Source organism: Ananas comosus, linkage group 4, assembly GCF_001540865.1.
Source record: "Ananas comosus cultivar F153 linkage group 4, ASM154086v1, whole genome shotgun sequence".
Lineage (NCBI taxonomy): Eukaryota > Viridiplantae > Streptophyta > Magnoliopsida > Poales > Bromeliaceae > Ananas > Ananas comosus.
In genome coordinates this window covers 5,625,128-5,652,189 of record NC_033624.1, presented here as the reverse complement: position 1 = coordinate 5,652,189, position 27,062 = coordinate 5,625,128, and the positions used below count along the sequence as shown (strand labels likewise).

Genomic DNA, 27,062 nt, shown 5'->3' with positions numbered 1-27,062 from the left:
AATTAGGCTCGCTCGAGCTCGGCTCGAATTAATTTCAATCCAAGCTTGAGCTTAAATTTAGGCTCGAAATTAATTTCAAGCCGAATTTGAGCCAAGGTAAGCTCGCTCGAGCTCGGCTCGTTTCCACCCCTACGTGCCAGCGCAATCTTTTTGGTCTAATAATGAGTCAAGAAAGTATTTTCTCTTTTTCCAGCATCAGCAAGCTAAGTCTCTTTTCCTACAGCAAGGAAAAAGCCAGAGTAGGAGACCTAACAGTGTAAGTGTTTAATATTTTGCTTCTTCCAACTGTTTTACTGTTTTGCTTTACTTATCTGTAATATATTTTTGGTGCTCCAACTCCTGGCTGGAAACCCTTTATATTATATCCCTGAACCAACAAATAAACCATGATGATACATGAGCATCCCTTAAGCAATTGATACCCAATCATCTAAATTCTGATACAGAAATAATGCTTTAGCAAATAAAAATAGTGAAGACTCTTAACTTTAATTCACCTTTTTTCATCACTCAGCTTTAATCAAATTAATGTTTCGTATAAGAACCTTTCAGATCCCAGATGGGAATGACTAACACTGGTAAATGCATATTTCTTCCCTCCTAGAATTTGTCACTTTTACATTCATTTAGCCGGCAAAATCATCTGGATACTAATTGAATATTTCATTTTGTTTTACTGCCCTAATTATCTTCAGTCAAAATATTGTACATTTTTCCCACAAAGTTCCCCTGAATTTTTTCCTAAATAACTGATGCAGACAAATTAGGAAAATCCTAATCTATATTGCAAGTGATGAGCCCAAAATATGTTTAAAACCAAATTTTGAATTTTCAAAAATTTTTTAGATTAACTTCAGTTTTTAAGATTTTAATGAATTTTAGATAAATTGTAATATCTGAGACATTTGAATAATGGAGAATTCAAGAATTTGAATTTGAATTCAGTTTCTATTTGATTTACATATATATATATATATATATATATATATATATATATATATATATATGTGTGTGTGTGTGTTATGTTGGTGGATCGAGAGAGGATGGGTTTTGTCGCGAATCGACGACCAAATCTGGCGAAACAAAATAGTGATGTCGATGCCACGGACGTGCTGAACGCGCTGGCGCAATCCGTTCACAAATCTGACGAACAGATCTCCTGATATCACGCGAGGATCGAGGAGGGATAATAAGTGGCAAAACGAAAATTTTGCGAAAAGCCCTTCATTTTATATACCAATTTGTGTGAAATCGAATATAGGGGTACATTAGCGCNATAAGTGGCAAAACGAAAATTTTGCGAAAAGCCCTATATTTATGTACCGTTTTGCGTGAAATCGAACGTAGGGGTACGTACACGCATTTTACTCACGCTGTGAGGGACTCGGTTGAAAATACTGAGCATCTGAGGACTAAATGGCAAAAACACCTTGTATATATAATGACATTTAGGGTTTCATCCATGAAACCCTAACCCTAGTTGTCCTCCTCCCTCAACTGACCTCCCTGCCACCCTCAGCACCTCCCCCTGCCCTAGCTACGCGCACCCCGGCTGCCTGCGCACGTCGCCGGCCGCCAGAAAAGGACCCTCTTCCTCTCATTCTCTCTTTCTTCATCTCCTTCATCCCCCACCTCTGTCCAAGAACAACCAGGAAGGCCCCCTTACCCTCGGGCTCCTCTTCTGGCAGTGCCCCCGACCCCTGGCGACCTCCCCCGCCGGTCACCGCCATCCCCACGCGCCGCCACTGCCAGCTTGCTATCCTGGGCAGACTTGGCCAAGGGTGACTTAACCCCCTCCCCTCCCGCTGCCGCCGCCGCCTAGGGCCGACCATGCCGCCTTCCTCCGGCGACCCACCGCCGTCGCCCCGAAGCTCCCCGGCCATCGCCAAGGACGCTGTGACTAATTGAACCCGAGCCGAGCCCAACACCCCCGCCGCCGGCCAACGCGAGCCCCGATCTCCCCCAACCGGCTGCACCCGCCTGCAGCCGGCGCACCCACCGCCGGCCGTGCCCTAGCTCCTCCCTGCCCGGTAAGCCAATTAAGTGCTGTTTGTGCACTGTTTCGTATTGCGATCACTGTTCCGGCGATCCGAGGGCACCCCAATCCCTCCGGATGTGAGCACGATGATCCTTGATCAGCGCTGATCATCATGCTCATCTCCTTTGGGGTCAGCGAAGTAAATTAGGCGCAATTTAAGTTCAGTGCGCATAGTTCACTGAACTTCGAGTCGCTCCCACGCTCTCCACAGTGAACCGCCGTGCTCCAAACCGTGAGCACGGCCTCCGGCACGTCGAAACCTGTCAATACATGCCTCATCTGACCTCGAAAGCCCTCGGTTTGCGATATCGAGCCGTAAAACCATGTAAATCACATAAAATAATGTGATTTTATATATTTGTAGGGGCCTTTATGCAATTGTGCACTTCGTGGCTGCTGTGGGCAACATGTGTGGGTGGCCGGTGATCTCTAGACTGATTGTCCAAGGTCCGAGGCCTTTGCGAAAATCGAATATCGATTTTCGGTGCGTTTTTTGACGAAATTCGCCGACGGAACGCGGTTTTGGTTCGGATTCCTCCCGACGATGTTCGAGTATACTATACTTTGTCGCTGAGCCTGGTTGGCTGGTCACTAATGTCGTTTCGGGGGTTCGGAGACGACGGGTGAGCGAGGGTGGGTTCCGGTGTCGAAAACGACACTTTCGGAAACCCGGATCGGAACGGTTATCCGACGATAATCGTTTCGATGTGAGTCTTCGTGTTAGCTACCAGGACACCTTTATTACGGTGTTTTGTGGCAACGGGTGACTCATGGCACGAGTCGATGAGCCCTGTGACACTTCGTGGGTCCCAACGGAGTCCCGGTGCGATTTTCGAGACTTCCAGCAAATTACAGTAATCGGTTTTAGAAAACCGATTCCCGTGAGATCATGTGCGGGGTTGTGAGTTTAGTGTTTCTTATTTGTAAGTTAGATACTAACCCGGTGGATCCTCCGTAGGTCCGATTGACGATCTTCTACAGTCGAGTGACAGGCGCAATATTCATACAGGTGGGTACTTTGATTCGAAGTCGGTACAATGATGCACGCTCGGTGACGTTCTCTCTACCCTCTTTATTACCTTGCATATCATGTTATGAGCCTAGCACCCTTTGACTTCTTACTTATTGCTCTACTTGGTTACTTTCTATATTTATCATCATGATCTAGAAGTAGAGCGAATTATTTGTGGTGATCTATTCGGTCGATTCTGTGACTCTTGTACTTGATGACCTATACAGTGGGCATACCATGAGGGGTAGGATTGTCGGCTAGTTGTCGACGGTCGACTATTGAGCATATCAGTATCGATCGCCACTGATCGTACGCATTTCACGTACACCAACGGTTTGGCCACTGCAACGGTGTACTTTTCCTAAGTGGTTGGGAGTGCCAGCCCGTGAGCCCAAAAGCTTATGCTAGAATTATATGCAAGTTTGAGAGATAGTGGCACAGGCCTGAGGTCTTCGGACCGACACGGCGGTTACTGGATTGGATATTTTGGGACTGATCGTCCAGTTGATGCATTCATATACAGTAGCGGCAGTTGCATTCTATATCCTGCTTTCCTATTGACATTGCTACTGTATTATTGTTCATAGATATCTTTGGTTACCAGTGTGTGCGCTCACCGTCGTCGGCTTGTGGTACCCACTAGGAGACCTACGTTGGTTTCTCACCCCCCCCCCCCCCCCACNTTGTCCAAGGGCCGAGGCCTTTGCGAAAATCGAATATCGATTTCCGGTGCGTTTTTCGACGAAATTCACCGACGGAACGCGATTTTGGTTCGGATTCCTCACGACGATGTTCGAGTATACTATATTTTATCGCTGAGCCTGGTTGGCTGGTCACTAATGTCGTTTCGGGGGTTCGGAGACGACGGGTGAGCGACGGTGGGTTCCGGTGTCGAAAACTACACTTTCGGAAACCCGGATCGGAACGGTTATCCGACGATAATCGTTTCGATGTGAATCTTCGTGTTTGCTGCCAGGACACCTTTATTACGGTGTTTTGTGGCAACGGGTGACTCATGGCACGAGTCGATGAGCCCTGGGACACTTCGTGGGTCCCGACGGAGTCCGGATGCGATTTTCGAGACTTTCAGCAAGTTACGGTAATCGGTTTTAGAAAACCGATTCCCGTGGGATTATGTGGGGGGTTGTGAGTTTAGTGTTTCTTATTTGTGTGTTAGATACTAACCCGATAGATCCTCCGTAGGTTCAATTGACGATCTTCTACAGTCGGGTGACAGGCGCGATATTCATACAGATGGGTACTTCGATTCGAAGTCGGTACAATGGTGCACACTCGATGACGTTCTCTCTGCCCTCTCTTTATTACCTTGCATATCATATTATGAGCCTAGCACCCTTTGACTTCTTACTTATTGCTCTACTTGGTTACTTTCTATATTTATCATCATGATCTAGAAGTAGAGCGGATTATCTGTGGTGATCTATTCGGTCGGTTCTGTGACTCTTGTACTTGATGACCTATACGGTGGGCATACCCTGGGGGGTAGGATTGTCGGCTAGTTGTCGACGGTCGACTATTGAGCATATCAGCATCGATCGCCACTAATCGTACGCATTTCACGTACACCAACGGTTTGGCCAATGCAACGGTGTACTTTTCCGAAGTGGTTGGGAGTGCCAGCCCGTGAGCCCGGAGCTTATGCTAGAATTATATGCAAGTTTGAGAGATAGTGGCACAGGCCTGAGGTCTTCGGACCGACACGGCGGTTACTGGATTGGATATTTTAGGACTGATCGTCCGGTTGATGCATTCCTATACAGTAGCGGTAGTTGTATTCTATATCTTGCTTTCTTGTTCATAGATATCTTTGGTTACCAGTGTGTACGCTCACCTTCGTGGTACCCACTGGGAGACCCTCGTTGGTTCCCCCCCCCCCCCCCTATTTCAGGTGATGTTGCTGGTCCGAGCCGGGACAAGGCATGAGGCGCGTACTCAGCGATCAATAGAGTTTCCGGCCCAGTGACATTCGGTTTAGACTCTACCCTCTTAACATGAATAAATGACTTAGACATTTTATGGTTCAGTTTACTTTACTTTATTTGGATATATCGGCCTTGTGATGTTAAATAAAGTATTTATGGTTTTCATGTGAATTTATGGAAATGGTATTCTACCCCTCGTAGTAGCATGTTTTTAAAGGAAAAGGTTTCCGTATGGAAAACAATTTTAAAAAAGATTTTCTACCTTTCATGATTCTAGTCTTTCAAAATAAGTTTCCGGATGTTAAACGTTTTAAATTAATAGGTGTGGATTTACGAATGAAACGTTATAATTTTATGATTGATTGAATGTGAATCGTGATATTGCGATGTGGTGAATGTATGTAGTTTGTATATATTTGTGATTGTATCTTGTACTTGTGCGACGCCGTGCAAATACAGAAGATATTCTGTCCGTGTGAACAGTGGGTTTCCTGTAGTTGTGGCGGGTTTGACATTCCCTGGGGTCAAGGATTTCAAAAAAATATATATATATTGGACTCTTCCGCTTTGATTCTTAAACTTCAAAGGGACCCTAAGGCGTGACATAAATTTTAGGAATTAAAAAACAAAAAAAATCCAAAAAATAGTACTACTCTAGCAAGAAGGTTCTAACAAATTTTTTATTTTGTATTTTTTTAAAAAAATTAGGAGAAAAATTGAAGAAAATAGCCGATAAATAGGAAAAAGTCAGAAAATTTGTAGAATTCTTTTAGACAAGCAAATTTAGAAGAAGAATAAGAGAAATAAAAGAAGGAAGAAAAGAAGAGGAAGGAAGGAAAAGATAGAACCTTTTAAAAAGAAGAATTTTGCCAGCGCACATGGCAGGGGATAGAGAAGAAGATACGACGACCGTAGTCAAATCATAAANACATGAATAAATGACTTAGATATTTTATGGTTTAGTTTACTTTACTTTATTTGGATATATCGGCCTTGTGATGTTAAATAAAGTATTTATGGTTTTCATGTGAATTTATGGAAATGGTGTTCTATCCCTCGTGATAGCCTGTTTTTAAAAGAAAAGGTTTCCGTGTGGAAAACAATTTTAAAAAGGATTTTCTGCTTTTCATGATTCTAGTCTTTCAAAATGAGTTTCCGGATGTGAAACGTTTTAAATTAATAGGTATGGATTTACGAATGAAACGTTATAATCTTATGATTGATTGAATGTGAATCATGATATTGTGATGTGGTGAATGTATGTAGTTTGTATATGTTTGTGGTTGTATCTTGTACTTGTGCGACGACGTGCAAATACAGAGGAGATTCTGTCTGTGTGAACAGTGGTTATCCTATATTTGTGGCGGATTTGGCATTCCCTGGGGTCAAGGATTTCAAAAAAAAAAATAATAATATTGGACACTTCCGCTTTGATTCTTAAACTTCAAATGGACCCCAGGGCGTGACATAAATTTTAGGAATTAAAAAACAAAAAAAACATCCAAAAAATAGTACTACTCTAGCAAGAAAGTTCTAACAAATTTTTTATTTTATTTTTTTTAAAAAAAATTAGGAGAAAAATTGAAGAAAATAGCCGATAAATAGGAAAAAGTCAGAAAATTTGTAGAATTCTTTTAGACAAGCAAATTTAGAAGAAGAATAAGAGAAATAAAAGAAGGGAGAAAAGATGAGGAAGGAAGGAAAAGATAGAACCTTTTAAAAAGAAGAATTTTGCCGGCGCATATGGCATGGGAGGAGAGAAGAAGATACCACGACCACAGTCAAATCATAAACACCAAACTCATTCATCATAACTCTAATTTTAGACATAGGCTATATTTATAACCTTCAAAATATAATCCTAATCTAAAACAAATCCCACGATTTTAGGGATTTTTTCCTAATTCAAAAAGGCCTAAACCATATTCCTAATTTTTAGGGATTTATTTCACATGATAAATCCTACAAATCTTTGAAAAGATGTCTAAAACAAATTAACAAATGGAATAATTCTGATAATTAGAAAAAATATATATAAAAATCTAAACGATTCACTCGAACCCTAACGCAAAAATTAACTCAAATAAATAAAAGATGACTTGACCGAACCCTCTTTAAATATGGTTCAGCATCAAAAACTCACTCTGAGGGTACGCAGATACTAGTAATTTGATAAGGGCAAAAATATTACCACAGAACAACCATTACTTGCATAAACTAATCCACTCATACTCTTAAGGGCCATTTGGTAGCACGTAGTTGCAACTGCACTACAGTTGTAACTGCGTGCAAATGCAAATTCAGTATTTGGTTTGATGTATTTAACTCTAACTCCTACAGTAGGAACTGCGGCAGGAGGCCCAACTGCAGCAATTGGAACTATGCCCAAATTGGCCGCAATTCCAACTGCAGCAGTTGGAACTATGCCCAAATTGGCCGCAATTCCAACTGCAGCAGTTGGAAAGAGTAACTTTAAACAAACTTTTTTAAAAAAATATTTTTCTTTTTTACATTGGAGGTAATCTCACCATCATATATATAAAATGATAAAATTTTAAAAATAATTTCTCAACTACATGTAACCAAACAAATTATTTACAGTTGCAGCGGTTTCTACTACATCCGACCAAACAAGATGCATGTAATTGCAACTGCTGCATTTCCAACTCATGCATCTCCAACTACACTGCATTTGTAATTACACCAAACCAAACAGCCCTTTAGTGTGGAAAGTATATTTAGTTATTCTTGAAACTAGAAGATATCATAAAAGAGAAACACAGTTAAAATTAGTACCTGTTGGTTGGTACAGTCTTATCAAGTTCGTCAGCAACAATAACATCTACCCCACGCTCCTTTAGAACCTGCGAATATCTTCATTAGCTTAGAATTTTATCTCATAGTCATAGAGATAATAAAACCACGTCTCTCGATGTGGGGGCCTATCTGAAGATTTCTCTCCATTGGCTTTGTCGAAGAAAAGAGAAACTTACTAGTTCTCGTGGGCGAGCACCTCCAAACACACTTTGCCTGCAGCCAAAAAATGAAATAAATAAATTAACTATTAAGCAAATGATAGTCATAAAACATAGCAACTTTAAGTCAATTATAACTGATCATATTCAACAAATTTACTAGGCAGAGGAAGAGAAACCAAAAGTCAATGCTAAGTATCAACTGAAAGAGCATTCCAACAACACCTCTATGCAACCTCTATCAAGGATAAAAGTGTCAAGGTAGAAAGGCCTACCGAGCCTTGGTTTTTACAGTACGGCATGGATGGACATAGTATTGTACATAATGTGGGAACAGCACAATGTTGATGGGCACGAAGGGCCTCCAACAGGCATGAATGACAATACTTTGGTCTTTTCTTGCAATCTATAAGTATGGAAGGCTGCATTTGCAATAAACTCAATCTTTTAACCGTTTTCACAATTTATTCGTACATAAATTATTCACTCTTTAGTATTTTGCACTTCATATTTGAAATTCTTTAAAATAATAGGAAAATTTAAGGTGAATCCTTATCATGTAGGAAACACTAGTACCAGGAAAGTTTCAGCAGAATACCCTTTTTTTTATATGTGGAACCGTCAAAAATACAAATAGAAATATATGCACAGTTTCAGCCAGCTCTGACCTGTACCCACTGGTTTAGAAACAGAGAGTTCTCTTAATGCATTTTATCCAATGGTTCACCCTCTTGGAAGTATATAGTTCAGTTTCTGCAATTTTTTGCAATCTCAACATATTCAGATGACTCTTAACTGTTTTAAATTGTTAGTAACACTAAGATATCTTTCTATTCCACACCAGTTTGAGTTCAACAAAAATGAAAATTGAGTTTAGTAACTTCAGTCGTCAGATGTTGCAAATAACGCAAACTAATCTTATTCAGCTCACATAGGTGGCTTTGGTGGCCTTGACCATCTTAATCTCCATGAAATCTAAGTTGTCCAAAAAATCCACAAATATCTTGTCTCATCTCAGACTTGAATAACTGAATAAAACCAAAAATCAAAATATGCAGCCGTATAAAACTATTTCTTCATTTAAGGAGCGTACTTCTCGAATCTCGAGATTCTAACTTGGAACTACCACACTACATAGCAATTTGTTCCAATCATTTGGATGGAGTATACGAATCCTGTCAATCCAGTTATGTTGATTTTGTTATTAAAAAAATAGATTCTATTTGTTTCTAGCTACATTATGGAAAAAAAAAAAAAAGAAAAAAAGAAGTTGACATCCTTCTCCATCCTCTAGACTATTCCAATGTCTAAAGAACTTTTGAAGGGCTGCTCTAGTTTTGCATAAACGTAAATTCCTGTGCAAGGTCAACAAAGTTCTCTTCGAATTTTACTTTTTAAGTCCAAGTCAATTCTGAACTCAGTCTATTACAACATTCTTTTGGGAAAAATATGCAAACAACAGCAAGCATTACAAGATAAATGCCAAAATAAATTCAAATTAGTAATTCTATTTTAGATTTTCAAATTAAAATGTCTGTCATTCCATACGCTTTCCTTGTGTTTACCATTAACTAAGAGGTAATTGTCAGCATAATGTTAGTAAACGATTGATTACTCTACAAAATAAACATAGTACAACTATTTACCCCTTACCTTCAAAAGTTCCAGCAATCAACATACTTCTAATTTAGATTTTAGGCAGACTATCATAATACCACAAAGAAAATTGTTGTCAGAGCATTATGCCAAAACGTGAGTTTTCTCACGCAAAGACCATGAAGCACCCCTCTTCCTCCTTAAAGATGGGCAAGCCTTACCCCCTTCTCTTTGCAAGCTCAGGCCTACGTGCCCAAGGGCTTAGCTGCGAGAGAGAAGGAGAGAGAGAGAAAGAGAGAGTTTTGAGGAAATTGGAGACGTATTGCTTCACGTGGGAGAAAGAGAATTACAACCTATGAAGCACAGATACTTCAAATTTCATGTTGTACCAATACCGGACACGTATCGGATACCAATACGCGCCTGATATGTATATGATACGGGAATGAAGAATCTGACATTTCTAAAAATAAAAAAATTATCGGATACACCTTAGATACGGGAGGGATACGCGGTGCTACTGTAATACACTGAACTTTAGCAAATTGCAAGGTTCTAGTGTGGGAATGGTATTTTGATCTATTCTGAATGTTTTGAGGGTCGTAAGCTGAGTGTCGACCGGTTTTTGGGGTCTTTTAGGCCCGAGAAAGGGTTCCTGACATCAAAATCTGCAAACTGCAGGTTTTAGTGTTGAATACCGGTACTAAAGTGCGGTACCAGAATCCAATAAAGAGCCAAAATGAGCAACTCTCGGATTTTGAGGAACCGGGTTGCGAGTAGCGGTACTGGGCTGAGTACTGGTACTGCATCGAGCTGGTAACGGAACGCAGTGTTAAACCCGAAATTCCAACGTACGGGTTCTGCGGGACTAGGCATTTGGTACCGGAACTGCGGAGTACCAATACTCGAATTCGAGTACCGGTACTCAATGCTGCAGAGTGTGTTTCGTGTTGTTTGCAATTTGCGAGCTTTTGAGGGGCCTAGTGGGGATTGTTGCAACTTGTATATACGCTTCACCCCTCATTTACTCAGTCCTTGTGCTGAAGCAAGAGAGAAAGAGTGGTAAGTCCACTGTTTAAAAAAGCGCGCCTAGGCGCCTAGGCTCTAGGCGCACAGGCCAGCGCCTAAAGCAGCTCTAGGCGAGCGCCATGACTCAGGCGCACGCCTAGGCAGCCTAGGCGCGCGCCTAGGATTAGGCGCAAGGCGCCCTCAAGGCGCGCCTAGGCAATATTTATAGTAATGGGCTTGGACCCAGATTTTATTGGTCTAACGGGTTGATATATTTAAAATAAACCCAATACCCTAAACTAAACCCTAAATAATCATCAATTATCTCTCTATTCCTCTCTCCCTGTCCGCTCGCCCCTCTCCCTGTCCGCTCACCCCTCTCCCTGTCCGCTCACCCGCAAGGCCATCTCTCCCTCTCCGGCGCTCCCTCTCGGGTTGTCCTTGCTTCCGACACTTCCTCCTTGCTTCTTCAACTCGCTCGCCTCTTCTTCGAAGGTTTTTTGTCTCTCCCTTGGCCTCTCTCTAGTTTCTCTTTTAGTTTTTTGTGTATATTTCTTCTTTTTTTTTTAAGCAGTGCTTTCTATGCTTTTTTTTGAAGTAGAAATTTTATGTTTTTTTTAAAAAAAAACAGCATTTTACTTGAAAATAAAACAGCATTTTAACATTTTAAAAAACAGCATTTTACTTGAAAAAACAGCATTTTACTTGATAAGATGAACTTTTTTTAAAGTAAAAAAAGTCCTTGAAAATAAAAAATGATCATACATATTTGCTAAATTGCAGTTTAATATTTTTGAATGGATTCGAAAGCAACCGAAAGAGATCCTACATGGAAGTATGTATATTTAGCGGATAACAAAGTCAAAAATGATCTTACTTGTAATTTTGTGGAAAAGTAACAAGAGGAGGGATTTACCGAGCAAAGCAACATATTGTTGGAGGTTTTCGAAATGCAAAAGCATGCGAGACATGTCCGCCGCATGTGAGAGAAGAAATAAAAGATTTTATGACGAAAAAAATGGTAGAGAAACAACAAAATGAGTTCATGCCCGATTTTGAAAATGTAGATCACTTTGATGATAATGAAGAGGAAGATGATGTTGCGGAATTGAGCGCAAAACGAAAAGGAATTCAAAGCAAAAGTAGCGGATGTAGTATTGGTAGTAGTAAAAGTGCACACAAAAAACCAAGGCAAAAGGGACCAATGGACTTGTATTTCACTCCCAATACTGCGAAGGTAATTCAAGATAGAAAAGATGGAAAAATGAAACAAGCTACGATCAATGAAGTTTGTAGGAAAGAGTTGAGAGAAAAAGCGTGTAAGGAACTAGCTAGATGGTTTTATGATGCAGGAATACCTTTCAATGCTGCTAATTATGATAGCTTTCATGTGGCGCTCGAATCTATTGGACAATATGGCCCTGGTTTTAAGCCACCTTCTATGTATGAATTACGAGTTCCTTTGCTTCAAAAGGAGGTTCAACAAACGAAGAATTCAATGAATGGGCACATGGAGGAATGAGCCAAGACTGGATGTAGTATAATGTGTAATGGATGGACGGACAAGCGACAAAGGACCCTTATAAACTTTCTTGTAAATTCTCCAATGGGAACTGTGTTTATCGAATCTATTGATGCCTCCAATTACTCTAAAACTGGAGAAGAAATGTTCAAGTTATTGGATAAAATGGTGGAGCGTATTGGGGAGGCAAATGTCGTTCAAGTTGTGACTGATAGTGCATCGAATAATGTGTCGGCTGGTAAGAAATCTTGTATAAAGTATATTAATTTTGTTTCTGTATATACTTTAATTTTATGTTATTATATGAAATATTTCTTTAACTTGAAATATGTGTGAAATCTTAATAGGGAAATTATTGGAGGCAAAACGACCAAATTTATATTGGTCACCTTGTGCAGCCCATTACATTGATTTAATGCTTGAGGACATTGGAAAGATGCCTGAGGTGCATAGAACAGTAAAAAGGGCAACAACATTGAGTAGTTTTATTTATGCCCGCACAGGAGTGGTCAACATGATGAGGCGTTTTACAGCCCAAAGAGAGTTGCTTAGGCCTGCTGTAACAAGATTTGCAACGGCCTTTCTTACCCTTCAACGGTTACATAAGCAAAAAAGCAACTTTAGAAAGATGTTCACATCGAATAATGTATTGGCTGGTAAGAAATCTTGTATAAAGTATATTAATTTTGTTTCTGTATATACTTTAATTTTATGTTATTATATGAAATATTTCTTTAACTTGAAATATGTGTGAAATCTTAATAGGGAAATTATTGGAGGCAAAACGACCAAATTTATATTGGTCACCTTGTGCAGCCCATTACATTGATTTAATGCTTGAGGACATTGGAAAGATGCCTGAGGTACATAGAACAGTAAAAAGGGCAACAACATTGAGTAGTTTTATTTATGCCCGCACAGGAGTGGTCAACATGATGAGGCGTTTTACAGCCCAAAGAGAGTTGCTTAGGCCTGCTGTAACAAGATTTGCAACGGCGTTTCTTACCCTTCAACGGTTACATAAGCAAAAAAGCAACTTTAGAAAGATGTTCGCATAGGATGATTGGACCAAAAGTAAATAGGCAAAGGAACAAGCGGGCAAAAATGCAACTAGCATTGTATTGATGCCCACATTTTGGACTAGCATTGTTTATATTCTTAAAATTTTTTGTCCTCTTGTTCGTGTGCTTCAACTAGTTGATGGTGAAAAAAGGCCAGCAATGGGCTATATTTACGAGGCTATGGACAGAGCAAAGGAAGCAATTGCCAAGTCTTTTAAAAAGAGGGTGGAGAAATATAGTGAAGTATTCAAGATTATTGATAATAGATGGCAATGCCAGCTTCATCGCCCTTTGCATGCAGCCGGTCATTTCTTGAACCCTGAATTTTTTTATTCAAATTTAGAAATTTACGGAGATGAGGAGATTATGACCGGTTTATATCAAGCTATGCAAAGATTGGTTTCAAGTGCTCAAGAGCAAGATAAAATATGTGATCAACTAAGTGTATATCGTGAAGCACATGGTCTTTTCGGAACTAATATGGCAATTCGCCAAAGGAAAACAAAGTCACCGGGTATGTTAGTTCTATACTACTTAGTACATAACTACTTATTAAATACTTGCATTATGCATTTTGCATTTTAATAAAAACATCATTAATTTTTATTAATGTAATATTTATATGAACAGCTGAATGGTGGAAATTTTTTGGATCATCAACACCAAACTTGCAAAAATTTGCAATTAGGGTTCTAAGCCTCACTTGTAGTGCTTCCGGTTGTGAGCGAAATTGGAGTGTATTTGAACATGTAAGTCATCAATATTAAATCATCTTATACAACTATAGTTATGGTATTTTAGTATTTGATAGTTTTAAGTTCTTAATTTAATAAAGTTGTTCGTTTCTTTTGCAGCTTCATAGTAAGAAAGGAATAGGCTCACGCAAAAACGCTTAAATGATTTGGTGTATGTGAGATACAATAGATCATTGAGGAGGCGTTATAAATTGCGTGACACTGTTGATCCTATCTCAATGAGTGAAATTGATGACAGTAATGAAAGGTTGATTGGAAAAATGAATGAAGACGACGATAATGAGAGAGAAGATGAGGATGTTTGGGAAGATGACACATTGACATGGAGTATGGTAGCTAAAGCAGCAGGGGTGGATCAGCCTACCAATCATACTAGATCACATAGTTCCACCAAGTACAGCGATAAAGGAAAGGCAAAAGCTTCGTCTTCTCAATCGCGGAATATTAGTAACTTTATAAATGATGAAGAGCCTGATTTTGATGAGACTCTCAACATAGAAGATGAAGAAGAAGAAGAAGACATTGGAGAAGACAAATCTGACGAGGGAGAGGAGTATTCTTCATCAAGTGATGAAGATGATGGTTGATGATTAAGGAATGAGGATTGAGCTAATTAATATTGCTAATATGACGTATTTTGGCTTGGGGTCTTGAACACTTATCTTTCACATGATCATGATGCTTTTTTAATGTTTTTTGGCTTGAAACTTTAAACTTTTTAACTTTTATGCATATTACTTTTTTATGATCTTGTGCTTATGATTATATGCTTTTCACATCTAACTTTTCTATATGTTTGTGAATTAATACTTACCTTTATGTTGTCCTTTATTTTGAGATAAAAAGGTAATTTGTTCTTTACTTTTATCTATATTATTTGGGTAACTATAGAATATTTATTGTGGTAATATGATTTTATAAAGTATATTTAATGCTGCTTAACAATTAGTAGAAAGAATGGTAAGAAACTTCTTGATTATTTACTTATTTCAAAATTTTATGAAAGTGTGCGCCTGACCTCTCTCGGGCGCGGGCCTGCGCCTTGCGCCTTGCGCCTTGCGCCTAGTCTCCAACAGGCCTTTGCGCCTAGGTGCACCTTAGGCTTTTTTAAACACTGGGTAAGTCCCTCTCTCGCTCTTGAATTCTTCTTCCAAATTCTTCCAATTTGAAGTTTTGATCTTCTTTTCTTCTTCCTCTCCATGGAAGCTTGTCTTGTGGACCTTGAAGGAGGCTTTGGAGAGAAGAAGGGAGCTTAGTTGAGTATTAATCCCCAACCCTAGCTTAGGTTTAGCTTGATTTGGAGCTTCCCATAAGGTTAGTAATCTTCTTACCACTTTTGATTGTGAATTTATGAGAATTTGTGAAATTAAGCCTAGTTTTGGAAAACTAGGGCTTAATTTGGGATTTCTTGTTGTGGGGCTTTTGGAACCCAATTGATAGTTGTGAAACTCTCTTTTAGGTAGGAATTTAAGCTTCCTAGCCTTGATTGGAGTTTTGGACAAGTTTTTCTTGGTCCACGGTATTTTCTACCTATTTTAGGTATGATTTTTGGTGAATTTCATGGAAAGCTTGTTAGAAGCTTGTAACCCTTTTAAAATTTTTGTTAGGGTGCTAGGATTCTCAAGGACAACTTCGTTCGAGAAAACGGAAGAGTTCGAAGGGTGTCCGGTGGGTTTGACCTCACCGAAATGGGTGAACTCCCCCTATGTCTTCCACATTGTTTTAAAACTTGAATTCATGCATATTCATATTAGATATAACATACTGGAATTTTTGGATACATACTACATACATGTTACATGTAGAAGTTTTCATCCTCTATATAGTAGAGGTATATAATGTGGACTTGCATTCTAAATGGTATACAATAGTGTTTTCCCTTTATACAATAATAGAAAGCATGTTAGGGATGGACAAATGATGTGTCTCCTAGACCTTATATGACTTGGCGGAACATACTTGTTGTAGACAAGTTACAAATGACGTATTGAATGGTAGTAGCAAAGTATGAACTTAACCTTGATGTACTTTACATAGTCGTATAACTAGAATTCAACATTATGATATTGTAATAGCATACCATGTTTTAGACATGACGAATGAGATCCTATGTTGTTGATCGCGCTTGCTTGCCATTGTGCTTATTCGCACAAGCTTGTGAGGGTCACTCCCTACAAACCGGCACTACAGAATTGGCCTACGCGATATCATACTCGCCCGTGCGGGATTGGGCGCCGAAGTGGATTGCCGTGGGCGAGGCTCATTCCTAGCGAGGAAATGTTGACTACCACGAGGCCATTATGCACAGCACAAGCCAGAACTACACCTCATGTAGGTTCTCGTTAATTTGAGTAATGATAAATAAACATAATGATTAGACATCACTACTAGATAGTGCATGATATTTGGACATGACATTAGCTATTTACATGCTCATTCATATGATAGTAGTGTTCATATATGTTATATAACATAGCAAATTGGAGGCATAGTAGTGCTAGAACTTTAATTCTTGCTTAATATTCATGCTATATCATTAGTCATTTTTGTTTCCTACTTATGCCTCAGCTGACCTAGTGGTGTAATTCGCTTTTCTCGGCGACTTACCCACTAGAAACTATTGTTTAATAGTTCTCACCCCCATGTATTTGTTGTTTTTGTTTTCAGAGCCATCCACTACGGGAGAGGCTAGGGACCGCGACAAGGGAGTCGCGTCTAGCTAGCGCTAGCTGGGAGATATCCGTGTAGATGGATACCTTTTGTTTTGTGTTAGTTTGGAGAGGCGTATTTGACCATTTTGTATAGAGACCACCTTATGTATTCGGTTGTATATGTTGGTTATACCTTGTTGTATATTCTTTTGGAATAACTATACTTTAGTTGTATTACTATCCTTTCTTATGTGTTGCTCTAGAAATTAGCTTTGTACTTATGCTCTAATTATCATGTTAGGATTATTTTCCTTGTTCTATCTCTTGAATGTTTATGTAGACGCTTTGTGTGCATCGGGGACTACCTTGTGCATACGGCGGGTCTGTGCACGCGTCGGGTAGGCTTCCGCTGGGGCCCGAGCGTGATAGCTACGGCCATTTTCTTTTTTGGTCTAAAATGATCGAAACTTAAAAATTTTCAAAAAGCCCACATCCAAACCTATTGGAAATAAGGAAAAGAGTGAGAAAAACGTCAATTTCTATTCAATTTGTCATTTCTTCTATTTTTTTGTTCTTGAATGGTTGAAAGCACTCCAACTCTCATTCTATCTCCACATAGCATTAAGCCATGGTTCAATCCTTTACCACTTCTTTTTTACTCTTTTTCATCTAATTTGTCAACCTAGCACTAAACAACAAAGGCTATAGAGAATGAATTTTTCTTCTTATATTAAATTGTTAGCATATTTTATTTTATTACAGTTTTAATAATAAAACCTAATAAAACAGACATATATGTTGAATGGTTGATTATCTAGTTTGTGCGACTAAATATCTATTTTTATTATTTGATCAAATTAGATGATAGTTGGTTGACACTTTTTGAATTATTATTTCATACGATTGATAATCTTTTTTTATGAATAGATGTAAAACAATTATACAAGTTAATTATATCAAAATATATTCCTTAATATAATCCAAATATTCTGATTATTCTCAATATAATCCAAATATTTAGGTTTCCACATCCATAGTGCAGAGCTCCCCAACAGCATCTAGGCGATCCAGATAATTTTGACAAAAGCTTCCAAAATTGGAGTTTAAATGGCCATTTGAAGTAGGTAGGCAAGAGATTTCGTCCAATCCGCGACAATTGAAGGCGTCGAGTAGGATCTTCCAACTAAAAGTGAGGCTGTCCTAATGACAGCATCGCATAAAGAGTTGTTGAAGCAGTTCCAAACAAGTCAAGAGGTGGACCTTACCATCGAGCATAAAGCAAGGAAAGAGCACAAAGGGGCCACTACCCTGAACTGGAAGAAGCTGTAACGAGATGATAACAGCAAGTGCGATCAAGCAGCGAATCCACGAAAGAACCCGTGGAGACTCGTATCTCAAGGGCTTGTGCGAACTTCTCTTCGAGGGCAAGTGCACTCGAATGGTTCAAGCTCAGCGACAAACTCCTCTGCACGAGAGACAAATGGGCTTTGGTGCCCAAAGAGACAAGACACAAAAGGCAGGCGGATGCAAACAAAAAAGTTAACACTGCTCAAGACCGCCGTAGGCATAGACATGGCAGGCTGCATGAACTTGCTCGAACTTAACAAAATCTCTTAACTACCAATCCTCGACAGTTGCTCAAACTCATAGGTAAGGATGTCAACGGCTCGAATTCGGGGCGAGTTTTTGAAAACCCGAACCCGAAACTGACAACCAAAAACCAAACCCGAACCCGATCGGTTTTCAAAATCCATATCCAAAACTGAACTTGACAAAAACCCGAAACCCAAACCCAAAAACCTAAGTCTGAAACAATCATTTATCTTTATCATATTTCAAAACATATTATATTAAAAGCTAAATTTCCAAAATACAAATTCAAATATAACATAAAACATTCATATATATTATATAATGTAAAAATTATTCAGGTTCAGGTTTTGGTCGGGTTCGGATTCGAGTTGGGTATAGACAAAACTCATACCCAAACCCGAATACGTCAGGTTTTTGTTTTTATACCTGTATCTGAAACCATATCCATTTAGCATCAAGTAAACTTGCCCCATTCATGTTCGGGTTAGGATAAATTTTGAGTATCCGTACTGATTGACATCTATACTCATAGTGACATAATTTCGAAGACTTTTACTAGAATCATCCAAATCTTTCCAGAAGCTACTAGAAAGCTCCACACTGTGGACACAAAAGAGGGAGTATCCACGGCTGTTCTAGAGATTTAGAGAGTCAATTCAAAATATCAATTGGTTATTATTTAGTGGTAGTTGCCTCTTTTGTTAGCTTGTGTGTAAGCGTCATGTGGTGCATTAGTCCATAGAGTAAGTACATAATATAACTAATTATTTAATTAGCTAATCAATTATGAATAAAAAAATTAATTTTTCAATTAATTAATTAAATATTTATTAATCAAAAAGGTTAAGTGATTGACTAGTTAGTTAATTAGTAACTAAGTTAGTATACAATACATTAATTAACACTATTTTATTTTATAACTTAAGTACTATTTTAATTGGGGAATAACTAAAGGAATAGTAGTTCCATCCAAAAGGTGGCACTACTATTCCACCTTCTATATGGGTTATCTATAGATAACCCGTTAAAAAAGGAAATATGGATTCCCTATGGTGTTTAGGTGAATAAAGGGAATAGCCCCGTTATGCCCCCCTTATCACCTATCCAAACATAGCCACACCAAGGCTCAACTCAGTTGTAATCCCATTTCCCTCGAGCAATATAATACAACACCTATTTCCGATATCGATTAGCACAATCCTTGCGTGTGATGGCACAAGCTTGCAAAATGGTTAAGGCTTGCCCAACTTCAATGAGAAAGGTAGATGCCGCACTGTCTTTGAGAGAAAAAAAATCCAAGTCCATGAAAATCCGGTAATAAATAGATCATGAAAATCAAGATGGTTCATGCTTTGTCCAATTTAATGAGTAAATATAGACTATTTGATTAAGCCTACATCTTGGAATATTCTATATATTTTAACTATTCAAGACTTTGTAAAATAAGCTATGCAGCAATAGCTGGCGAAATAAAGGCTTAAAGAGGAAAGATAGGCAGCTATGCCATTTTCTCAAATCCAAGTTATTCAAAACTTGCAGTTGTCAAATAGGCACAGCAGCAATAAGCAGTGAAAGAATGGCTTAAGTGGGAAAGATAGGTACGTATGCCAATTTCTCTAATCCAAATTTATTTGGAAGGAGCACTACTAACATTCTAGTGTAGACTACACATTCTAATGTATATTGCCATTTGTAAAACATAGACATATAATCATGAAATTATGCCTAGCACAAGCATAAATTACAAAAGTAACATAGAGGCACTACGTTTAATAAAGATGTGTTATCATCAACAAAATCATCTTTCTGCACCAACTAAGATCAAAATGGCTAAATATGTACAGCACTTCCAACATACTCCCAAGATGAACTTTTGTATTTCTAATAATTTGCCTTTGGATACACTTATAACTTCAGAACAACGCAAAAAAATACAACCTAGGCCCTGAAGTGGTACTTAATTTGGTTATAAAAGACTATACACCAAGTTAAAAAGTAGTTGAAACAATTAGTCTTCCCTTTAAAACTTCTTGCATGGAACTTTCATGTACATCTAAAGAATACAGCTTTTTCATTATGTCACTTTAAAAATTGGCTGGTAGAGACAGACGGACTATCTTTGGCAAAGGAAGCCATATAATTAGGCAAACCATGAAGAATAAAAGTCGAGCAAGAAGCCACCTGTACGAATATAGCTAGTGAATTTGCATATGTGCTAGCGTGTGTACCACGAGTGCTCCGTCTGCGAAAAGGTTTGAAAGCCCTAACGCCAGGACACAGAACTTTTGTCCCCAATTTTTGGTATTCTCTATTCCTTTCCCGGTGGTCAACACACAGTTTCCACAGCAGCTGCATTCGATGTAGCGGCATCAACGGGAAGCTAGAGAACGATCTTGTTGAGATGGTAGGGCAAAATGAGGGTAAGGTCCAAAAAACGGCAGAGACGCATTAAGATTTAGGCACGGCAAGGCAAGGAAGAGGGAAGTTTAAGACTGATGGAAGCCTACTGCTAGTATAGACAGAGTGAGTGAGCGGCTGTGGATTTTAACATCCGCCTTCTTCTATAGTAATGAAGATGCTCTTGGCTCGACATAGTTTGGTCTGCCCGGAACCTAATTTGTGTTGGGTTATAAGTTAATAGTATAAGAAGGGGACAGATGCTATCGTATAGAAGAGAAGTCCGCCCAGTCACTAAACCTAGCTCACCAAGCCTAAGGAGTGCCTATGGATCTTGGCATCTAGGGTTCTTGCTTTTGCAAAAATAAGTGACATCTCACTCGTGCCAGTTTTCTTCCCCCTCGGGATTGATGTCAACAATGCCTTTTTCCTTTATTAGGGTGCTTTGTTCGGGTTAGCCAATCAAGCCTTAGGGCACGATGTCAGTTCCTTTTGCCCATTCTTCCTATTCAAGATATCCAATGGCTAGTTCCTTTGCTATCCATGGATGATAGGATTCAAAGTGCGAGCTACGTCTGAGCTAAGCTTGGATATTGAAGTCTTCTTTCGTTTCTCGACAGTAAAGTGAAGTAAGACCAAAAGTGAGTCCTAAAAAGAGAGGGCGTTTGGTTCATGACTGATTTTTTTTCCATAGACATAGCGTCGTAATACAATTCTATAGCCTTTCTGCCTTCTTCCTTCGTACTCTCTCTTGAGTTAGGAATAAGAGGCTTTTGCGGAAGGTATCGCCTCTAAAGTTTTTTAGCATCAAAGATGGGTCGACGTTGCAATTCTCGAACCGCTCCACCGTTACTTGGATGCCTTACTCCAGGGAATAGGGCCTTTGTCTTCAACTGAAATTTATATGTTAGCATAAGGTTTTCTGGTTATGTCACAAATTTTATTTAGTTGGCAAGAAGATCCTTCGAATGTTTCATTTGACATAGGCAAAATTCTACTAAATATAACAAAGATGCTGTCAACTTTTACGATCTTAACCAACATTTTTTATATATCTTTGGATATAGCGATGGTATCACGTAACACTAGATGATTGTGCATGGCAAGTGCCACTCTCACTAAGGGAAGTAAGGCACCAAGTATAGCAGGCAATAATGTAATGGATTGTCATAGTTCCATAATTACTTTATAGATGTGTAATGCAAGAAAAGCGTTACTTATCTGAATTATGAACTAAGGATTTCAACTTTTAAAGGAGAGTTTTAACACCCAAACAGTCTTACATCATAAGAAGATTGGCTATTAGGTATACAAGGACTTGAATGATAGCATAAGTAACTTGAGCTTGAGTATGTTAAGACCTATTAAGGTGAGCCAAGTTGTTAATAGTAATAGACTAGTTGAGAGTTGAGACTTATGTACAAAACTATTCCCTCAGTAACAACTAACAAGGCGAAGATAAAATAAATCTTTCCTCCACAAACTAGCATTGCACTGAGATTTGCACAGCCAGACATCTTTACAAGTAATCACTTGGTTTGACTCCCAAGACTTGCTCCATGTGGCCAACTAACACAAAAATTTGTCTTGGGAAGCATGTCAAAAAGAGCTGAGCAAGAGGCTGCTTAAGACCAAAACAAAAAGCGCTAAAGGCCGAAGGTTTAAGTTCAAATGCCCTAAACCCTAAATCCTTATGTCTACCCCACAAGGAAAAAATATAAACAAAAAGAACGCACCTCTGCCCTGAGCGAGATGCAAGAGTAGTCACATACCCTCTCCCATTTCCCGGACACAAACCCATAATCACTCCACCATTCGGCATACGACCCATTTTCCGACCTACCCCCTTTCATCCATCTAGTAAGTATAAGATCTAGACAAGTAAATCTTAACTAAGTATTCCAAGTTGTCGAACGTATTGTCTATTAATATAAAGATACAATGGCTAGGAAAATTAAGAAATATCTATCATGGCAAAAAACAAGGCAGACATACAGCTTTTTGAAGCAGGACTTGTTCAGGGCAGGGAAAAAAACACTATACTGTACCCGTCGCAAACCTAGAGTGCAAATTCAGTACCCCATAGGCCCATACCCACCTCAAACCCTACTTAAGTTGCCTACCCAATCCACTATGGATTAGAGTCCCCAGCGAACCCGACCTCGCTGCCATCTTGGATAATGCGAGAGATTATCAAGTAGATAGCAAGTTTTGAAGGGCTTAATTGGAATAACGAAAGATTTGAATGGTTAATATGCCAGAAAACCAAATCTATATGAGTATTAGAAGAAACAACCTCCAAAAAAAAAAGAATTATGAGAGACAGGAAAAAGAAAACAACAAGGTACTAACACATAGAAAGTAAGATTGGTACAAGCTGATTATCATAATTCCTAAGGCTACTAGCAATCCACAAGGAATGTCACTAAACTTCCTTAGACCTAGTATATCAAGGGAAGGCAACTAAAACTCCTATTAAAGCATGGTCGGTGAAAAGTAAATTGGACCAAAATCTTTTCAAGTTTAAACTAGTTAATTTTTAATAATTAGATCTCAAGGCTTGACTTGGCTACAATTCAGGCGCGTTACATAATTACAAGACATAAACACAAAAAATGATCATAGACAACATGTTTGGGACGTCACAATTCAGCTAATCAATATGCATATGACATCATATCCAATAAAATCAATAAATTCAAGATTCATCACCTACATGGTGAACATTAAAACACGCATTTATTAAAAGGTACAGCATAGCTTTCCTAAACTCACAAAAGAAAAGACAAAAAAGAAAACAGAAGGAAAACTAAAAACACCAACTTGATCAATAATCAACTGGAATTATGTGATGCACAAAATATTGATGGCATTGATAAGCACATAAGATAACTGCCGACAAAAACAGAAAATAAAACAAAATTAAATTAAATACCTAAGGAACCAAATAATTACAAAAGATAGAATAAATACTTGGAAAGATATGAACCTTTTATTTTCTAACAACAACAAATAAGTGCTATAATCAAGCATCTCAAAGTGCCTCTATTTTGACTAGCGTGTATTGTTATTCTATGCTTATTGAAATTCGGACATCATAACTACTTAAGCACCTATAATTAGGTGTCCATATCATTGTAGCAATCTATTTATTTTTGTCTTTGGATGAAATCTCATGCAATTTCCAATCTGTATGACACTACTGGATGAATAATGATCAAGTATAATTCATGCTGAAAGTTAATGGAAAATCATGAAATCATTGTAACATTAGATTGAGCTGGAATAGCAGCAGAGGTATTGATTAGGGCAATTCATGAAAACTGATACAATAGCAAAAAGATTAGTTCCCTGACATAGTACGACTCATATCCATATAGCTGGCTTAGTTTCACTAAACACTAGTATTCGCCACTAGCAACAACGCGTCCAAATCACTTATATCATACTTCAGACCACAAGTCCGTTTCCTTCTTTAACTTATGAAACCGAACTTCAATTTGCTCCCTTAGATTCAAAGCACGACTGTCCTCTAGAAATCCCCACAACATAAAAGGTGTACAATGTTATCAGAAGTCAAACGAGAAGAGAACTCTACATGTTGTGTCAATTTTCAATATTTATCTAAATAAATTAAACTAACCAAGATAAATATAATTCAGATAGTCAAGAGTACAAAAGATGGAAAGAAGGAAAAGAACAAGCATAATTTGATAGCTAGCAATCCCACTAAGAGAGCGAACACAAGCAAGAACTCTGAAAGCCCAAAACCGCAATTGCAGGACAATAAAACTGAGATTACTAAAAGGCAAGATGTCAAACCTCGCCCTTTCAGCAGTTTCATCAGACTGCTCAGCGGGCTTAGATCGAGGCTTCAGATTCAATCTAGGACGTTCAACTACCGGACCACCGGAATCAGCCCCAGCTGATCCTGGCTTAATTGCATTCACATCTCCCTGCGTCTCATATAAATTTCCACCTGGAACTGTGTTTAACGGTTGTTGGTACTCCTGAATAATTAGCCAAAAAGAGCAACTAATTACAAATAGAAGATAGAAGAAATTAAAAAAAAAAAAAAAAGAATACCAAATCCAACATGATGAAACAAAACAAACAGATAAAAAACTGTTCAATTACGAGCCAGATAAAAGAACCTGCTTCTCCTCAAAAACCCTAGTTTCAGAGGGCTCCAGTGGTTTCGTCCTCGGAAAAAGTTTCAGCTTTGGACGCTCAGGCACTTCCGCCGCAGCTTGCTGGTTCAACTGTGGCCTTCCCAATCTCCCCTCGTCGGAAACCGGGCGAGTCTCCTTAGTTTCCACATTCACGGGAGATCTCACACGATCAGAATATACCTCCTCACCAACCCTAACGCTATCTGCGAATCTCCGATCTACAGTTTCTACTTCGGGCGATCGGATCGTCTCCACCTCGGCCAGCTTCGACTGCCACCGGCCGGACGTGACCTTCTCGACGGCACTGGCCAGCGCGAGCCTCGAGGCCGACCACGCGGGGGACGGCTGGACCGCCGCGGGCTCCCCCGCGGCCTCCTTCCTCGCCGCCCACGCATTCGGAACAGGAGCCGACGGCGAGAGACCGTTGGCGGCGGGAGCGGGGGATTGGTAGGTCGCCGCGGGGCCGGAGATCGGGCGACTGGGCTCGGATCTGGCGGCGGGAGGAGGAGGGAGGGGGCGGACGGGGTCGGCGGCGGGGGGCCGGCGGGAGGCGGAGGAGGCGTCGAAGGGCTTGCGCTCGTCCTCCTCGAAGTGGCGGCCGATGTGGACGGGCTGGGAAAGGAACGCCGGGGGGCGCTCGTCGAAGCCGCGGACGGCGGTGGCGGTGACAACGCCGCCGGCGGAGGCGACGCCGCCGGCGGATCCGGGGCGGAGGCGGTGGTGGTCGGGCCTCCCGGCAGCAGGGCGATCCGGCGGCCTCACGGAGCTGCAAGAACAAGAAGAAGAAGAGGAAGCAGATCGATATTAGGGTTACGGTTTGTTGGGGGGGGTGGAGAGAGGGAGAATAGAAGACGTACACGCCGGGCGCGGAGGGGAGGGGGAGGTCGGAGGGGATGGAGCCGCCATGGAAATCCTTAAGGGTCATCGTCGTGGATCCGGTGAAGGATTTCTTCTTCGACATTAGGGTTCGGTTTTTCTCTCTGTCTCCCTCTCCCTCCCTTCGCCCTTTTTTTATCCTTCTTTTTGTGTCTCTCTCTCTAGCGGAGAGGAGGAGAGGACGGCAAATGGGGACGACGCGAGGACAATGATGATGGCCCAGCGATGCGAGATGGAATTTGGAAAGGGCAAAATATATTAAAAAAAAAAGTTAAAACACGCGTCTGGTCTACGGAAATCCTACGGTGTAACGGTTGTATATCCCGTATGTGAGGCTTTTGTGGGCTGTTGATGGGCCTTAATTGGGTCCATTGGGCTAGGGGAGAGAGAATACGAACGAAGCATTGTGCTTGTTTTATATTCAAATTATGGATTCAAAATTAAAGAATTTTATTCGTAAATTTAATGTGAATTTATTATTTTAAAATTTAGAATTAATTCAAATTTTTGAAATTTGTATACACATTAAAAAAATTGCATATTGTAAACACATATGAAAAATACTTATAATATAATTAAATTAAAATTATATAAAACTTATCTGAACATAAATTAAAGTTAGAACAAAAATTAATTGATAAATAGACTCATACCACCAATAACTATTTAAATTTATATGTTATATTTTATTAGAAAATATCTGCAAAATCCTATATTATTTTTTCAATATATACATTGAATATTTTTATATAATTTTTTGAATTTTGATAAATTTAAAATTTAAGTATATTATTTAAACTAAAAGCGTCAAAATTAATTCACGTTTACTTTGAAATTTAAAATTTAATTTTGATTCACCATAATTAAATATTTTAATTATTAATTCAAATTTGATATTCAAAATTTATAAATTTAGATTTGTTAAAATTTAATTTTGATCCACTGTAATTACAAATTTTTAATTGTTAATTAAAATTTAATATGCAAAATTAAATTCAATTTATGATTTAAACTCAAATTTTAATTTTAATGTAAAATCCATGTATAGAAATCCTATTTTTTAATAGATTGGTCATTCATTTTTATTTGAAATATTTTTGGTCAATTTGCATAAAAAATTCATTAGTTTTGAACTTTTGCGAAAGTAGGCCGTCTTTTTGAATTTTATAGATTCATGCCAGATTTTCAGAAAATTGACTAAAATATCCTTATTTCCTTTTCTCTCTCCTTTTTATTCTCTCGTTCTTTTTTTTTCTTTCTCTCAAAAGGGCGGAGGCGAAGGTGGCCCGCTTTGCTTCTGTCGCACGCGCCTTCGCTCTAGCTCGCACACCTTCCCTCCGCCTTCCTCGCCTCCGACCCCGCCGAGGCCGCGCCGCAACCTTTTTTTTTTTCTTTCTAACCCTCCTCCACCGCCTCTCTGGTTCTTTACAACAATAAATATGGCAACGTCACATTCTCTTCCT

General features: G+C 39.2%; 2 protein-coding genes across 4 annotated transcripts in view; one reads left to right on the top strand and one right to left on the bottom strand.

Annotated features, from left to right (window-relative positions):
• The window catches only part of LOC109708915 (protein FAM110C), a 32,519-nt gene extending 6,687 nt beyond the window's left edge, over window positions 1-25,832 (bottom strand). For 2 of the 3 annotated variants that reach the window (XM_020230849.1, XM_020230850.1), the window contains exons 1-5: window positions 25,581-25,832; window positions 24,706-25,489; window positions 24,374-24,561; window positions 7,987-8,023; window positions 7,790-7,857 (exon numbers count right to left, since the gene is read on the bottom strand). In XM_020230849.1, the coding sequence (XP_020086438.1) occupies window positions 7,790-7,857; window positions 7,987-8,023; window positions 24,374-24,561; window positions 24,706-25,489; window positions 25,581-25,684 (1,181 nt within the window). In that variant the 5' untranslated portion in view covers window positions 25,685-25,832. Of the gene's footprint in view, window positions 1-7,547; window positions 7,680-7,789; window positions 7,858-7,986; window positions 8,024-24,373; window positions 24,562-24,705; window positions 25,490-25,580 lie in introns of those variants that run through there. The other variant, XM_020230851.1, reaches the window with a different exon arrangement.
• On the top strand, window positions 12,764-14,655 carry LOC109708916. Its single transcript, XM_020230852.1, has 2 exons — window positions 12,764-13,669; window positions 13,786-14,655. Exons 1-2 carry the CDS (start codon window positions 13,219-13,221, stop codon window positions 13,920-13,922), a joined length of 588 nt encoding a protein of 195 aa, XP_020086441.1. The 5' UTR covers window positions 12,764-13,218; the 3' UTR covers window positions 13,923-14,655.

What these genes read in the sequence shown, in the direction of transcription:
- LOC109708916 (XM_020230852.1), top strand. Translation starts at nt 13,219, where the DNA reads ATGCCCACATTTTGGACTAGCATTGTTTATATTCTTAAAATTTTTTGT. An exon ending in AAGGAAAACAAAGTCACCGG is followed by an intron (nt 13,670 to 13,785) that starts GTATGTTAGTTC and finishes TTATATGAACAG; the next exon opens with CTGAATGGTGGAAATTTTTT.